General features: G+C 36.8%; 1 protein-coding gene across 1 annotated transcript in view; it reads left to right on the top strand.

The window, feature by feature from the left end:
- Tm9sf2 (transmembrane 9 superfamily member 2) overlaps positions 1 to 18,376 on the top strand; it is a 60,307-nt gene that overhangs the window by 782 nt on the left and 41,149 nt on the right. Inside the window, exons 2-3 of the mRNA XM_047552870.1 lie at positions 12,119 to 12,186; positions 13,842 to 13,935. Of these exons, the coding sequence (XP_047408826.1) occupies positions 12,119 to 12,186; positions 13,842 to 13,935 (162 nt within the window). The remainder of the gene's footprint in view (positions 1 to 12,118; positions 12,187 to 13,841; positions 13,936 to 18,376) is intronic.

Below are 18,376 nucleotides of genomic sequence, written 5' to 3'. Positions count from 1 at the left end.
ACTTTTCTGGAACTCCCGGTTAGTTAAGGAGCCTGTTGTTTCTAGGACTTGGATATCTATCTTCATGATTAGCAGTTGAGTACTCATTTGTGCAGCATAACACTCCGAACCGCACGAACTGCATTAATAAAAAGTTGTTGTAATGGTGGAGATACATATTTTCTGCCTTTTAAATGTTTAAAAAAATTTTAATATACAAGAAAATATTTAGACACTTAAAAGGAGTAGATGAGAGAAACTGATGTTTTTCCTATGGCATCTTGAAAACGTTGACCTCTTAGGACATTCATTAAGTTTTTTGCTTCACTGTTCCTTAAAGAGTGTTAAGTAACCTGCTTTTAGGTTATTTGGTGTAGGGCATAACAGCACACACACAGTTGTTTCATTAAGTTGCTAAAACTTACCACTTGGGGGATGAGGATCTCTTTGAAACCATTAGAAATTTTAACAATTCGAGTAATCCTTCAGCAAACTTTTACAATCTATAAATAGGTTTATTTACTAAGTTTGATATTTTTTAAAGCTGGTGTTTATTTTACTACTGCTGGCTTTACTGTAGTTGTGAATTTTGATGTTATTTTAGGGCATTAGAGAAGCTATTAAACTTTTCATTGCATTTTTCACTTTAGGTTTAGTTTGTCATCTGTCTTGAATGACATGTTGATACATCTGTTAAAAAAAACTTGCATCTGTATTAATGCCTAGGGTCCTTAAGGTTTACTCAGGGCAACAATTAGCACTTCAGTACTTAAGTCTCATACTCTGTTTTGCAAGAAGGTATGACTCGTTTTAAGGAGGGTTCTGACTGAAAAGAATGTAGTGCTTCCAAGTGAAAGGGAGAGCTAACCTTGCAAGCACAGTGTTGTGTGTATGTGTGTGTGCGTTTTACTGAGGATTGAATCCAGGAGCACTTTGCCTCTGAACTACATCCCTAACCCTTTTAAAAAGTTTTTACTTTGAGACAGGCTCTCATCAAATTGTCCAGGCTGGCCTCCAATCTTGGATCCTCTTGCCTCAGCCTCCTGAGTTGCTAGAATTATAGGTGTGTGCCACCACATCCAGCAAGCACACTTTTTTTTTTTTTCCTATTAAATATTTTAGTAGCCATCCTTTACAGCCTAGTATTTGGTCTTTAAATTTAATTTTAACAGCTATTATATATTGTATTCCTAATTCCTCAAAGGTGAAAAATATATTGCTGCCCTCTAGGAACCTCAAAGTTAGTTACATAAGCTCCTGAGCAGATAATGAAATCCTATACATTATAAAAGATGAAGGCCCCAAAGTGCTCTAAAGCACAAATCAGGAAACATTTGTGGATTGAGATATTCAGGGAAAACTGCAGAGAGAAAGTAACATTTGAGGTGGATTTTAGAAGATGAAAAGGAGTGAAATTTAGTCTGCCAATAAGATTTTTGTTTTCTCAAAAGGTTCTTTATTTAAAGTGGATGCTTTTTAGCTTATTTGGAGGAGCCTTTTGGAATTTTAATTTTGATAGGTACGGAGATAAAACAGGCAAGGCAGATCATTTTTCTGAAATGTTTGTGTTTTCATCTTTGTTGCCAGCCACTCTTATATCTTGGTCAATGGAAACAACTCTTTAGAAGAAGAGGATGTACTTCCAGCATCTTTTTCCTGCAATTTCACTAACTGCCGTAGAGAATTTAAAGTAAACTTTAGTATTTCTGTTGATATGAAATACCAGTAATAGTAAACAGTTTAAATGTGTGACTTAAGTCAGACTGGTAGTAGTAGTTTATTCTCATCCATTCCATGTTTCTTAAGGTCAGTCTCATACACATTATTCAGAACAACAAAAGGAGCAACTTTTAAAAATTAGAAGGAGTTGTGAAATAGTAATAATTATTTCCAAAAGTGCTTTTAGGGAGGAAATCAGGAATTGGGCAGTTCTTCATACTGTTTCTGTTGGTTTTTCAATCTGTAAGATAAGGATGATCATATTTGCTTATTATGCATTCCCCTTGGAAGATATCTTGTATTTCTTAAGAAGAAAAGTACACAGTCTTTATTATTATATGGTATTACAAAACATTTGTAAATGTAGAGATAAACAAGTGTATCTTCAGCATAAGTAGCCTTTACATTTATTGTGAAGTCCACATCCTGGATTTAACTCAGTATATATTTTGAGAGACGATCAGAAGAATACTGAGAATTGGGTCATTTTGTCACCTTAGAATTATGTTTTATTTTCCAGCAGAGAAATGGGAATCCAGTTAACATAAAATTCTATTTATATTGCTCTAACTTCTGATTTACGGTCTTAATGTTCATAAATACTGTGGTTGTGTTTTGTAGCTTTTTTGTTTGTTTTACTTACCTATCTTTACATGTACATACATTTTAATATTGACAGTGCATTCTTATCACTTTTTATAGACTGCATAGTATTTTGTTATTATTATGCTCTGGTGTTTTTAACCATTTCTTCCTTGTAGTACACTTAGATTGGTTCCAGTTTTTCTCTATTATAAATAACTTTGCTAGAAGGTATTTATCAGAAATTATTTGCATATTCCCAAATATAAAATAACTAGATTAAAGTCAAGAAGCAGTTTTATAGTTCTGTTCAATATTGCCAGATTTTTCCAAGAAAAATAGGTTTAATTTATAGTGTCCCTAGCTTAAATGATGCCTTGTTTCTTTACAATATTTCATTTTTATTTACAAATTTAATACCTGTATGATGATGCCTAAAATATTTTTAATGTATTACTTTCATTGTTACTGAGGTTTCTGTATCTTTTTTCTCTTATTTGCCTTATTGTGTTAGTTTTTGAAACCATAGAAGGAATTGAACTATAGGATTCCTTTCTAGTAGCATCAAGGGACAATATGTGACAGCAATAAGTAGAATAAAATCAGAAGTGAATAGGTCTTATAGGGTACTTCTCATTTAATATGTAAAAGTTGTGCCTTTTTCAGTTTTTCAGTTGCTGTGTGCCGTTTAGCTTTAGGTCAGGTCTCATGTGCAGAGTAGGGTTTTGGTGGCTGATGGTTGAAGATGGTGAGCAGTTCACTTTTGCCGCTTTTAAGTAATATTGACTCATCAACATCAATTCAGACTTGAGAACTAAAAAGGGCATTAGCTCTCAAAAATATCTGCTACTTTTTTACTGTTTGATATATAGATCTTGTTCTTCGATGAAAGATGTCAAGATATTCCTTCCTGTGCTGTAAGGAAAAATGGCTAAATAAACCCCCTAGTGGTTGACAACAATTGGGAAAAAAAGTGTCTCAGTGAATTAGTTTAACAACTTTTGTGTGTGTGCAGTATTGAGGATGGAACCCAGGGATGCCCACTACTGAGCCACATCCCCAGCCCTATCGATTGATTGATTGATTGATTGATTGACAGGATCTCTAAGTTACAGAGACTGGCCTCAAACTTATGATCCTCCTGCCTCAGCCTCCAGAGTAGCTGGAATTACTGGTATGGGCCACTGGGCCCAGCTGAGTATAACAACTTTGATTAAAAGGAAACTCAGAATCACACTTGTAACCTCCCTTTCTTGGTATTTTAGAAACTTTTTAACAATTGTGTCTTATTTTGGAAACAGTTGCCTTTAAATATGGCATGTGTCAAATTTAAGAAAATCCCAAATGTTGCTCTGAACAGATATAAAACCAAAGTATCTATACTTGTTTTAATTTGACTATGGAAGTAGTTTGAAGATTTTGAAGTATTTAAAGAAAAACCTCATAATTTATATGTGTACTTATTAATATAGGTAATAAATATTTATTGCTATTTAGTTTCATGCTCTCACAGTTTTCTCTGGAATAAAAGCATTGATTCTTAGTTTTTAGAAACTTACCAGTATGTGATTGCTGGTGATGCTGTTTCATATCTGACATTAGGAAGAAGCACTGAGTACCATTCTAATAATTTTTCTTCCTTCCAGAGGTGTATAATGGAACTGCCAAAACAAAATCACAGACAGCTGCTTCACTTGTCATATCCCTAAGACAGGCACACCTAAATTCTGCAGGGGCGGGTCTGTGCTCCCTCAACGGGAGAGCCCAATTTCCCAGACCCGTTTCCCTGCTCTCCTTGCAGTTTTCTGTCATCTTGTGTCCTCAGTAAGTTTTGTAGTTACCTGTAGCCTTCACATTGCTCAACAAGATCATTCTCTGTTGCCATTTAAATTATCGAGTTTATCTGTAAAAGACTTGGAGGAAGTTTGTGAAACATTCTTCCCTTTATTCTTCCTCTTTCAAAACCGTTTATTGCCTTTTGCTAATAATAATGATAAAAACTACAATTTTTGTGTTTCAGATACCTAGTACCTTATAACAACTCAGTGATTTTTCAGTGAGGAAAAGGGAGCTCAGTAGTATTTAGTAAGTCTCAGTATACATAGCTAGGAAGAGTGAAGTCCACATGCAGGCAAGCCTAGGACTGGCTATCTCCAGAGCCTGGCTCCTTACCACTTGGGGATACTGCTGTTTGGTCTCCACTGTGCACGCTGCTGCTGCTGCTTCTCTGCCTGCTCTCTGGAGAACTATGACCTCTTACAGTTCTGAACTTCCAGAATGAATGTGGTGGGCAGTCAGCAGAATGCTGTATGTATATGTGATTAATTTTTAAGGAGTCAGGTTTTATATTCTGTTCTTTGATACAGTCTAAAATTTAAATTTTATTTTTCAGGAATGTGGGGAAAGAACCCTGGTTATATAGATCAACCCCTCGTCATTCTGGTCACGTAGCTCAGAGCTCATGAACATCCCTGTCTTAGTTCCAGTAAAGGATTCCTCTTGGAATTTTTATCATGTCTGCATTAAGACTTCCCTCCTTTAGAATTTTTCCGCTGTGACTTTCTAGGTTAAGCAGTTGAAGTTTCCATAACTTTCCTTTTTTTTTTTTTTTTTTTTTTTTTGGTTTTTTTTTTGTTGTTGTTTTGTTTTTTAATGGTTATACCTTCATATTTCATACCTTTTTGTGACTGACTAGTTATTTTCTTTGATCCTTGTTACAGAGTCATATTTCTTTGCTGAGATTCCTTTCTCTTTTGAAAATCCGGACAGATATGATGGCAGTGGAATAAGGCAAAACAAAAGCAGAGGCAAAGAAATGAGGAAACAAGGAAAACCCACAGTCCTATGGCATGACCCTGTGTTCCTTAAAGCAATAAAATAGATTATAGTTGTGACCACAGTTGGGATCAGATGCAGAATGGGCTGATTCAAACTAGAAATTAAAATATATTTCAGAGAAGAATTTAGAAGGAACACCATAGAACTCTATAAATTAAATAAAAAAACATTTTCATAAAATTTTCTTAATTTTCCCTTTTCTCCCCCCCCCCCCCCCCCCCCGGTTTTTTACTGGGGTTTGAACTCTTCACCACTGAGTTAAATTCCCTACCTTTAAAAAAATTTTTTTAAACAGGGTCTCATTAAGTTGCCCAAGCTGGCCTCGCTTCTTCTGCCTTAGCTTCTTGAAGTAGCTGGAATTACAGGTGTGGCCCTCTGCACTAGACCCATATAAAATATCTCAGTTTTAAATTGTAATCAGTCTTGCTTTGTCTAATGATTTAGGATTTGGTTACTTCCTTAAAATGTTTAATGTTTAAGCTTTACATACTTGTAATAACCTAGGTGGAGATAGTTTGAAAGTTGGAAGTGAGGGAAATAACCTTTAAGGATCTTTTCTAGTTAGATCAGTGATACCTTAGAGTTGGCTGTCTCAGTTTAAGGCAAATTTCCATAAGAAGATGGGGACTTGATTAACTTTTGGATGAGGAATAAAGATGTTTAGAGTGAAAGATGATCTTGAGAGAGATCAAATACAATTCTATTATAGCACTTGTTATTTTAATAAGAAAACTAAATCCCACAGAAGTTCAGTAGTTACACCAAGAACATATAAATAGCCCTGTTACTTTTTTCTTTTACTTTCTTAAAGGTATGCCTTGTCTCTCCATTTGGATTATAAATTCTCTGAAAGCAAATACTCATTATTTTTGTGTCAGGTACGGACTTTGTGAGCTTGAGATACATTTGTTGGCTGAATGAATTTTTCACGGTCTTCAGGATTTGTTATAAGATTTCTCTGAACTTTACATCTAGTGCAAATTCTAATATTCTCCCTTATTTAATAAATTGACTTCTTTTAAAGTCATTGTTCTTACCACTAGAACATCTTTCCACCTGAAATTTTACTTTTTTTTTTTTTTTTTTTTTTGGTGTGGGAGGGAGGGAACAGGGATTGAACTCAGCGGCACTCAACCACTGAGCCACATCCCCAACCCTATTTTGTATCTTATTTAGAGACAAGGTCTCACTGAGTTGCTTAGCTCCTTGCTTTTGCTGAGACTGGCTTTGACTCGCAATTCTCCTGTCTCAGCCTCCCATGTCACTGGGATTACAGGCGTGCACCACTGTACCCAGCCTGAAATTTTACTCTTGTCTTCATTTCTCATTGCTTTCATTTGCTGTTTCATAATAAGGCTAAGATCAACATTCAACTTTAAAGCCCTTTCTTGTTCCAACTTTTAATTGTGACAGTTTTTTAAAATTCAAAGAAACAGAAAAAATAATATAATGATCACCTTTTACTTATCTAGACTGCCTAGAATCAGCTGTTGTTTACATTTTTACCTGTTTATGTGTATTTATGCGTTTGGGGATGAGTGTCATGTCTGTGGCATACTTTGACACAGTTTATCTTGTAGCCTTCTATTAAAGCACATAAACTCTCTAGCAGTTTCATTTCTTTTCTATCAGTAACATTTGCTGTATGCCAAATTAGAAAGATCTCATTCTTGTAGTACTTTTGAAATTTCCTTTTCTTGCTAGGGTCAGTATGTAGAGTAATTGCAAATATGGCATATTTAGAAATATATTGTAAATGGCTGTATTCCCTGTTAAAGGTGTAATTCAATTCCGTAGCATGTCGTGAGAATTTCAGATTCTAATAATTTTTAAAAGAAAGAAAATATAAATGCTACAAAATTAGTCAAGATAAGTTGAATGGATAGTCATGGTGTGTTTGATGGCTTCACAACTGTAATTTAGTCGAGCTTTCTATGATAGACTAACCTTTCCTTAAAACTTAGATGGAAAAGTGTTAGAGCAGACAAGAAGAAAAGTGGATGAATGGAACAGTGGAAGAGAGAAGTGAGTTGAGTTTGCTCACTGTTTTTGTTTCTGTGGTCCAGTTTTTCAACTTGTTTTTCATTTTCAAGTAAAACAATCTCTGGCTCATAAGGTTATTATAATCGTGCTGGATGAGTATGTTCTGATTCCCTCTATCAATAGCCAAAATGAGATGGACATAAGCAGTGGCCCAGAAATGCCAGTGGACTACTCCGAGTGCCTTGATGGAGGGGAGAAGAGCCTCTGTCAGAAACCCTGGGGTTTTCCGCGTACTAGTTTTCTTATCCAGAGTCAGGTTGTCCAACTAAGATAACATAACAACTGCGCTTATTCACTTTATTTACAGTTATTGTGTGCCAGCTGTGTGCCAGCTATGGGCCCGCTTCAGCACTTACTGTTTTTATTTTTTCCTCATTCAGTCTTCTATTCAAAGTTACTGCTTGACCAAAAGCACCTATTTATCGAGAGTAGACCTAGGATTTGAAGTGAACCGGGTCATCTGATGCTGTGCTGTCTCTAAAATGAAGTCATGTTCCCTATTTATGTATGTAAAAATTCTCTTAGTTTTCAGTTGAAAGATTTATGAGAACTATTGACTTTGGGAGTTTCTATTCTAGAAAGTTTTGTGGACAACCCCTGATAATTACAGACATCTTTATAAATCACAAAACAAAGCTAAAACGTATGCCTGGTAAGTGGCACTGTTAATACCTTTATTAGTAGAAGAATTTGTTCTGCTTTGCCAGATTGGGAAAAGTTGACAAATGAGATCAATGTAATGGAGATCTGATATTAGATAAAATACCAAGTGTAAGATGGTTAAAAACTAATCACGTGTACATAAGAAAATCAGGAAGGAAAGGGTTGTGAAACTCCTTTGGGTCATTACACTAAAATGGAATAAACTTGGTAATAAGTAATTTAAATAATACTAAGTTATATAAATAAAAGACTAACATAGTTTTGGGAAGAGAAATTTTCCTTGCTTCTAGAATTATTCAGATTTACCATAGATTTAAGGGGGAACCAGTCAATATTTTTTGGTACTGGGGATTTAACCCAGGGGTGCTTTACCACTGAGTCACATCCCCTACCCGTTTTTAGAGACGGGTTCTCATTAAGTTCCTTAGGACCTCCTTGCTAGGTTGCTGAGATTGGACTCAAATTTGTGATCCTCCTGCCTCAGCTGCCAGGTTGCTAGGATTACAGGCATGTGCCATAGCGCCCTGTTCCTGTGAATTTGATTTCTAAGATTGTTTTTAATAAGGTCGAATAGGAATTTAAAGGAAACGGTGGGTTAGTGTAAGGGAGTGGGGTGAAGGGGTAGATCCATGGGGTAACTGCAGACTTCCAGAATTGGTTTTTGAGGCTAATTTGGATTTTAATTTTAGGGAAGAGAATGCACATGAAATGTTTTAATTTGCCATTAGTATTAAGCTCCATATGCAACTTAATGTAAAACTAATGGGAATATAATTTCAGAAGATCTTTTAAAGTTACGAGAGAGCAAAAAGTGGTAAATTAATTTGGTCATGGAGAAATTCCAAAAGAATATTTTAAAAGAAGCCTGTAGTTGAGGTCTATGCTCTTAACTATTAGTTATAGCACTTAGAAAAGAAAGATGAGGAATGTCATTGAAGAATTTATACTTATGGGCATGAAGGCTAATGAAAAGTAACACCATCCTTCTGTACTTAAATGAAACTTTGGTGTCTAAACCTTGAATTTTGGTGCCATTTTGGATGACATACCTAAGAATGATATAGGAGTAGGGTAAGGTCCCAAGAAAAGTAACTGGCATGATCAAGAAGATCAAAGATAAAAGAATTTTCATTGTTGAGGGATTAAGATTTACAGGAGATATGAGAGAAATCTGAAAATGAGAGTAGAGTTTTTCTCAGTCTTATAATCCTAGAGCCAGAAGATGGTCCGGGAAACCTCAAGGAAGGCCTCATAAGCTAAGCAAAAATTCTTTACTCATTTGTTGGATGGACACTTTTATCCTAAACTTATATGCCCTTGAGCAGTGTCCTAAAATTTTCCATGTGGTCTTCTATCTTTAGACCTTGTACCTTGTTTTGGACCTTCTGAGATGTCAATTTGAAGAAAAGTGAAAAATACTTGGAAATCAGTGCTCAAGAATGGACTAGGACTTCAACTACCTGGTTTTGTAGTTCTCTCAAGCAATGAATGGTTTTCACATTTTTAAATAATTAGAAAAAATACGAATGTTATTTAGCAATGAGTGAAAATTATATGAAAATCAAATTTCAGAGCCCATAAATAAATTTTTATTGGGCTACAGCCACACTCATTTGTTTACGTACTGTTCATGACTTCTTTCACCCTAAGAGGACAGAGACAGCATGTCCTGCAAAGCCTTAAGTGTTTATACTCTCCAGCCCTTTACAGAAAAGGTTTGCCAACCCATGGGATACACTAATAAAGAGTTGTTTTTCTAGAGGCAGCATGATCTTATTGACTGGAGGAAAATGTTAAGTTTGTAAAGAGATAATGTACATAGTAGCATGTACTCTTTTTGTTACTGTGCTATCCAGTTCAGAAGCCATTAAGCTCCTATGACTATTTAAATTTACCTAAAATAAAATTTAAAATTCAGGGTAGGCTCAGTGGCACATGCTTGTAATTCCAGCAGCTCAGGAAGCTGAGGCAGGAGAATTACAAGTTGAAAGCCAACCTTAGCAATTTAGTGAGGCCCTAAGTAAGTTAGTGAGACCCTATCTCAAAATAAAATACAAAGAGGGCTGGGGGTATGGCTCAGTGGTTAAGCACCTCTGGGTTTAATCCCTGCTACAAAAAAAATTTTTTTTTTGGTTCTTCAGCCACACTAACCACATTCCAAGTGTCCAGTACTTCCTAAAGTGCTCAATAGCTGTTGGTGGCCAGAGGCTACCACATTCTACAGAGCAGATAAAGAACGGTTCCACCATTGCTTTAAATTCCCTGACACTCATTGCTGCAAAATACTAAAAATGTACATAGTGCTTTTTGCCAGGTACTACTCTTTAAGCTTCTCAAAACTGCTTTAAGCAGAAATTATTACCACCCTTCTACAGATGAGAAAGCCGAGACACGGGGAAGTGGAGAAACTTGCCCACAGACTCCCAGCTAGAAAGTGTGGGAGTTGAGGTTTAAGCCCAGCAGTCCTGCTTCTGAGAACAAGGCTGACAGGGAGAATTGTGCCTAATCATAGGAAGAGGGACTTGGTTCATGTGACAGCAGTGTGAGTCTACAGATTTTGAAACCGAAAACAGAAAGTTGTGTAGAACATAATAGCTCCATTCCTTTGTTAAAAGAAATCTCAAAATGTGAATTGGATTAGCTTTTTAGGGACCTCTCTATCTTCATTAAGATGTGTTAACTAGATCGTTTGAATTCTGATGTATCTTCATAGCAGTGTTGACCCCTTGTAATTAGTGAAAATTATTTTGGCAGAGTAAGCTGTCAACTGGGAATTTTGCCTTCACAACAGTTACATATATTTGTGCTAATTATTCAGGCATACTATAATGCTGTAATGTCATGTCCCATCATCTTCTTAGCTAAAATGACCAGTGATACAGGAGGTACAATTAAATTACTTTGTTAGACGCAGTGTTGTCATTGAGTTGCTATTTCATTCTAATAGAATTGTAAGGGTTGAATTTTAAAGTCTTTCATCATAAATCGTGAATATTGAATGAGCATTTTAATGGGTGGACATTAAAATGTAGTTTAGGCCTTCCCTGTTCTGAGCGTATTTACTTTTTTGTTTTATTTTAACTGATATATGGCACTTCATGTGTGGAGCACTCTTTAAAGTATATTATAAATGTCAGCCCCTAATCCGCATATCCCTAGGAGACAAACACTGTTGTCCTCATTTTGCAGATTAGGAAAGTGAAGCACCCATGAAGAAGCTGACATGAGCTCTCCTGCTGCTCTGCTGCTCTTCCAGTGCAGTGCATTAACTCTTAGCTTGTTTCAGTTGTGTCAGATACCTCATCTTGCTTTGGGATGTTAGCACGAGTAGAGGAGTGGTGATGTCCTAGTCAGATCAAAATGACAAGCGTGACTTATGTCATTCCAGGGAGCCTTCTGATCAAGGCCAGAGGCAGCCACAGTGGTCTAACTCCATAAAAATACTTGTCCCAGCAAAGTAGCTCCTACTTAATGGATTTTTGGTTAGTATTTTTGGTCAGAGCCCAAATTTCTTTCTGACTTTTTCCACTAGTGTCATGATTGTCAGTGAGCTCCATTTGAGAGGGTGGGTGTTACAGATCCTGTGGAACTTCATCTATACCTGGGAGAAATTTTGAAAGCTTCAGTAGGAAGGTGTAATTAATTTGTCCATATTTCCTAGGAAGTTGATACAGCTGCATCCCACCCCCAACTGGTTAATTTGATCTGATCATTATGTACTTGAACTTATTCAGTATTACTGCTTTGCTGTTTGACCTTCTCAAATTGATCAAAGCTCTCCTTCAAAGTTAGGTCATATGGTCATTGTCTATCTCCTGTCAACTTAAGAGTACATGTGTGTGGGGTTGTATGTAGTTGATTTAGAAATTCCTAACTAATTTGGCAATATTTTTTGGTTGCAGTCAGAATGTTAAGAAATAAAAAAGGTTAAAAATAAAATTGTATTTGTGCTGCATTATGAAATATTGAATTTGGAAACCAGATTTTTAAAAAATAGCATTTATATTAATGTGATGAATGCCTTTAATTAAATTGTTATTTAATATTTTAAAAAATTTACAGCTTAAGCATTTTAAAAATATTGGAGACATTTGCAACTCTTGAGTTATTTTGGTATATTTTAAATGAATATAAATCCACTCAGTGAATGGATTTTATCAGAAAATAGTCTGAAGTAGATTGGATATTATAAAATCTCACATTTTAAGCACATCATATTTTTTCAATGCTAAGCATGACTTAAGGCTTTAGCTCCAGTTGTTTACATTTTAATTCTGTGTTTCCTTATTTTCAGGCCGAAATAGAACTATTTGTGAACAGGCTTGACTCAGTGGAATCTGTTCTTCCTTATGAATATACAGCGTGAGTTTTTCAGTGTGGCTTTATATACCAATTTGTGTGACTTATCAGAATTTTGGGCATTTAAAACTTCATTTTCTCCACAGTTAGGGATAAATTTGTATGCATTTAAATAACATATGGGGCCTGAAAACATTTAAGATGTGTTCTTCCAAGGTAGAACTAAAATGGGATAATCTTTCTGTGTTGTTTTGTGGTACCACAGACGTGCCAATCAAGACAATAGATTCCCTTTACTTGACTGTACCAAAAACTATTTTATAAAATTTTTTTATTATTAAAAACTCCATACATTTTTAAACAGAATTCTTCTATCTCATAATTGGTTCTTAGAACTACTACTTTAATGTCTGTTTCTCTGCATTTTTATCTCAGTATTCTAATATAAGTAACCACATTTATACTTTTTATTTTAAACTGAAGTAGGATCATACTATTTGACTCATACCTTGTCTTTCACACTGAATTATGTTGTAGATCTTTTTTTCCATGACAATCTGCAGCTACCTCAGTTTTTTTTAGTAGCTGTTTATTATTCCATTGTAGAGGTTGTATACGTTTCATATATGATTTGTTTCTCTAATTCCCTGTTTATCAACATTTGAGTCCAAGTTTTCTGATATTATGAAAATCCTGTATTGGTTTAACAGCTGTATTCCTTATTGGTTGTAAAACAGTTCCTGAATTTTAGTTGGTTTCCAATTTCTCTCCCTATTTAAGAGTTTTATGAGAGAATAAATGTTTGCTATAAGAAAAGCATACACAAAAATGAAGACTATCCTGTAAGTATCTTTATGCCTAAATCTGTATAAGAATAGAATTCAAAATTCCTGATTGGATGGACTGTAATTTATATAATTGTCAGAGGCTTAAATACTTTTGTAGTTTTGCTAAACAAACACCATCTCTACTTGAATCTTTGTGGATATTCTCAGGAGAATGCAGTGGATCTATTGCATCCAGGAGACAGAGAACCTTCATTGGGGTCCTTACAGTCTTTATCAATTTGATGACTTTTGAGATTCACTTTGCCCTTGGGAATCTCACTAATGTTTGACGTTGCCGTACTGGTCTTACCTATTCCTCTTATCTGGGGTGAATACAGAACTGCCCTTTAATGTTCTATATAAATTTGAGATTAAGCTGAACATTTAAACAAAACATTATTAAAATCAGTTGGTATGCAGGGGATTACAGCAAAGAATCTCACAGGTGACCAGATATGCTTCTCCACAGCTTTCTGTTCCAACGACCTATTTAGCCACGTTTCTCTCAAGGGACATGGTAGACAGTACATTGGGGTAAAATTCCTGTGCCCACCTCTGCATCCCCAAGCACTGGGAATTGAACCCAGAGGTGGTTTAACCCTGAGCTACATCCCTAGTCCTTTTTGCTTTCTACTTTGAGACAGGGCCTCTCTAAGTTGCTAAGGCTGGTCTGGAACTTGAAATCTATCTCAGCCTCCTGAGTTGCTGGGATTACAGGTATGTGCCACCATGCCTGGCCTCTCTTTTTATTTTAATAAAAGTATTGTTTAGAAATCAAGAGTATTCTAAGGCATAATGTGGAGTATTTCTGTTTTGGGGAGTTGCAGTATTGGGACTTGAGATTTTTTTTTTTTTTTTTAATGTTTAAAAACTTAAATATTCTTTCCTCAGGTTTGATTTCTGCCAAGCATCCGAAGGAAAACGCCCATCTGAAAATCTTGGTCAGGTATTATTCGGGGAAAGAATTGAACCTTCACCATATAAGGTTTGTACTTAGTGTTATATAAAAATTATTTAGTCAGTTTTTTTCCCCATCAAGAAATAACTGAGATAACTTCTGTAGCTAAGGAGCAGTTCATTTCTTTTGCATACAAAATAATTTCTGAGAACCATAAAGGGATCCTCTTCCTTCCTACATTGTATCATGGATAAATCTGTCTTAAAGAACATTCATACAACTGCTGTTGTAAATGATAAAATATTTGCCTAAGGACAGTGCTTAAAGCCCTGCCCACTTTACAGGGGGTCCTGGCAACCAGGCACCAGTCACTAAAAGTTCCCACTGCTCTGTGTCTGTTTGCTCCTCTTTTTGAGCAATAGCCATAGACTGTCTCTGCTTTCAAGTATAATGCTGACCAGTTTTCCCAAGTGGATTTTTTGGAAGTCGATTTTTCTATTTTGAACATTAAAAGTATATTTGGAGCATCAATATAGTTTTAGGGCACCAGTTACACCAAACCAAGTACAATATCAGGTGTTCTTCTCATTATATATACTTCATCATCACCCAGAATTATTTTCCCTTTTAAATCTCTTATCTTTTAAGCCAATTAGCCTTCCACATTTCAGTCTCCTATTCATTTTATAATTTTATGCTCTCCTATTGCACAAAAACTATCATCTTTTTTCCTTTAGAAAAATGGAAGTAGTTTGTGATAATAACATTTCACCACATAAAAAAATGTACAGAAGAATACAAAATGAAAAGTCTCTCCCCACCCCCCAGTTTCATTTCACAGTTTCTTGTTAATTTTTCCTGGAAATATCCATATACTTTTAAACTTATATAAATGAAATTAGATTTTTTGTTTATGTTTTAATGTATTATTCTAAACTTTTCCTTTTTCCTTTAACTCTCTACCTTGAGCATCTGACCACATGAGAAGTTCACTTTAATAGGTATAACTTGACCCCAAGTCTTATTCCACAGCCTGACAGCTGCCTTTCCTGGCTTCATGTTCTTAGCCCCCTTGCCTACTTTCTCACTCAGCATTCCCTTGGCACCTTATTACTTGTACATCTGTACAGCAAACCCCTGCACCTGGATTGCTCCTACTAGCTGTCTTGTTCCTTCCAGCACATGGACTACACTGTGAAACCCTGGGGCATATGATTGTTCAAGCTTAATCCACTATAAGTTTATAGTTTTCAATCATAAATATGTCCTCTTCAAATATTCTAATTTGAAATTTTCTATAAAAATGCCAGTAATTATAATCATTTTTTAAAAACAATGTCATTTGAAGACCTAATGGGGTGACGTCACTGGGGAAGAGGAACTCAGCATGCCTGGACATGGGTAGCATTAGTAGGGCAAGCGTGACAACTGTGGAACAGCTCCCTGTTGTGATATTTTTAAAGGTTACTTTGAAAGTTATTGTATTCTTTTTATAGCAGAGGGTGATTTTCAGGCATATTTATTAATGCAATCAACTTACATACTCCAGTGGTCTCTCAGCCCTATCTTTCTGTTTACTTCTGTGTTGGCCCTCAGAATTGATGGGAGAAGAACATCAGGACATCAGTGAAGGACAACAGGAGTCTCTGGCAGCACACAGGCTGCCCATAACAGATAGCAGTGAACAGAGGGAAAGCCAGCAAAGTATTCAAACCTGTGGAGGTTCTGTTCCTTTGGGATAGGCGGTAAAGGCAGATTACTGCCCCTAGTAGGAGCTTGTTCAGGTACATTTCTGTTTATGTGTGAAGACTGTGCTTATGTAGAAGACCCTTGTTTGGGGCCTGGTGCTTTTCAGTCTTAATCCCCTGTCCAAGGAGTTGAGGTAGAACAGAAGGAGTGCTTTAAAATGGAGAAAGATGTTCACCTCACATTTTCCCTTAGCACCACAGAAATTGTAGAATTGGTGTTAAAACAAATTCTTTAATTCCCAAGCTTAAAGGAACAGAGTGGTCACTTTTCAAGGCCACGGCATAGGAAAACAAAAACATGGGGCTAAGAGATCAGATTTTTCTTTCCAAATGAGCCATAAAAGTATTGGACAATATTTTTCATTTCATTTCACTTTTGATTCTTCCGTCCTGTATTTTCACCTTATTTAATTTAGCTCTGCAGTAAAAACAGTTTTAACAACCAGCAGTAAAATAAAACCCAAGTCTGCCTTGCCACCTTTTATCTGTGACTTGTACTTGGGCTAGGAAAACAGCAGTGTGAGACTTTTTGTGTATTCTGTCAGACAGGAATCGCAGTTTAGAGGACCATAAAACCTCATCTTGGATCTAACCACTCATCTTCATCCATTTACTCAGTTAACACTTTGTTGGATACCTTTCTGGTGCCATGCATCCTTGTAGAGGTGGGATATAGTGGCAAGCAAGATAAAAATCTCTACTCTGTTCTGATGGGGAGAAGGAAACAATATAAATTACTGAAGTACATAGTATTTTATGAAAATAGTACTGAAAATAAATCAGGGAAAGTGGACAAAGGATTTGCAATTTTAAATAGCTTTACTGAGAAGGTGACATTTAAAAATGTAAATTTAAGAAGTCTCACTGAGAAGGTGACATTTGAATAAAAGACCTGAAGCAAGTAAGGAAGTAAACCATGTGAATACCTGGGGGAAGGTGTTCTAGGTGAAGAGAACAGCAAATGCCAAGGACGCGAGGCATGAGCTCAACTGGTATGTTCAAGGTACAAAATGAAGTCAATACAACTGAAGCAGGTGAGCAACATAGAGCTTGATTGGAGATGAGGGAAGAGAAGGGGAATGGGACCCCATATTAGAGTGACTTCAGAGCACTGTGGAGACTTTGGCCTTTATATCTGAGCAAGATGGATAGCATTTGAAGGATTTCACATGGACCATGGGGTGCAAGGAGAGCAGCCAGAGGCCACTTAGGCAATTCCACAACTGCCCATATGGGACCTGATGGGCTTAGATTCTGGGGATGAAGAGGAAGGGACTAAGAAGTAGACAGAATCTTAGAATATGCTGTATTTTGAAGGTGAAGCCAAAAGTATTTGCTGAGGTATAAGGTATAGACTGTGGAGTTTCTGTTTTGTATGATGAGAATGTGTGGGAAGAACAGGTTTGCAAGGAATGAGGAGGAGTTAGTTTTGGACATGGTAAGTGTGAGGTATTAGGCATCCAAACAGAAACATTGAGAAAACAAATGTGCATGACCAGAGTTTAGAGGAGGGCCTGAGGGCATAGGGATGTGTGTGTGATCGAGAGATCAGTGTATAGATAGTATTTAAGGCTATGGAATTGATGAGATCCCCAGAGAATTGGAATATATAAAGAAGACAGAGTTCTAAGACTGGACCTTGGGGCACTTGGTATTATAGGTCACAAGGATGAAGAAAACCTAGTGAAAGACTGAGAAGGAACCACTATGAGAAAGGTGGAAAAAGTGGAGAGTTTGACTCCTGGAACCTAAGGACAGAACCCGTTTCTGGGAGGAGGAATTGGCTGATCTATCACTGACAAATCAGATAAAAGGGAGACAGAGAATTGACCTTGAGCTTAGCCTTCAGTGTGGAAGGCATTAATGAGAAAGTAGCTGTGGAAGAGTAGCCAAGTAGAGAAAGAGTGGAAAGACCAATGGCAGATGGACATATATACAGCTCTCCTGAGGAACTATATTTTAGAGGCAGAGAGAAAAAGTGGTAGCTGGAGGATGGCATGGTGTCAAAGAGGACTTGTTATATAGCTTTTAAAAAGGTGTGTGTGTGGATGAGGATGATCCAGTAAAGATGGGAAGTGTGGTGGTTTGAAAGAGAGGGATTTCTGAGTGTGTCCTTGTATAGGAAGGAAGGGACGGGACCTGGTATACCTGCAGAGACTGACTCAGTGACCTAGTTCATCCAAGGTAACTGGAGGGAAGGATGCAATGTTGGAAGGCGAGTGTGGCAACTGTTTCCGGTTTCTCAGTGAAGAAGGAAGCATGGTCCTTGTCTGTGAGTGAGGAGGAAGGGGAGGTAGTGAAAGTTTGAGGGAGGAGGTGGTCAGTAGGAGAGCAGGAATGGGAGTGGATCAGAGGAACCTGGAGTGACTGCCATGCAGCAGTATCCACCCTCTGTGGTGAGAGGGTCATTTGGACTAAGAGCAGCCAGTGTGCTGATTTGTGCTTCTCATGCGCTTTTTAGCTGTGCTGTTACAGAGTTGGATTTCACCAGATTTATGGTTTTGATGAATGAGTACAACAGAGAAGAGCAAAGTACCTGAGGGACCTACAAAAGGTGGTTATGCCATTGACCTAGAATTCGAGTTTGTAAGAAGGGGAGGGAAGGAGTGAGGAACAGCAAAAGAACCATAGGCTCCATTGACTGTGGCATCTAAGACTTAATGGAGTTGAGGAGTACTTGAGCCAATGAGCTGGAAAAACAGTAGGTAATGCTTTGACACTGGAAAACTTGACATTGAGATGATGAAAGGTCTGCTGTCGGTGATATGGGCAGGGGAGGG

This window comes from Sciurus carolinensis, chromosome 5 (assembly GCF_902686445.1).
Source record: "Sciurus carolinensis chromosome 5, mSciCar1.2, whole genome shotgun sequence".
Lineage (NCBI taxonomy): Eukaryota > Metazoa > Chordata > Mammalia > Rodentia > Sciuridae > Sciurus > Sciurus carolinensis.
This window is presented reverse-complemented; position numbering and strand designations above follow the sequence as displayed.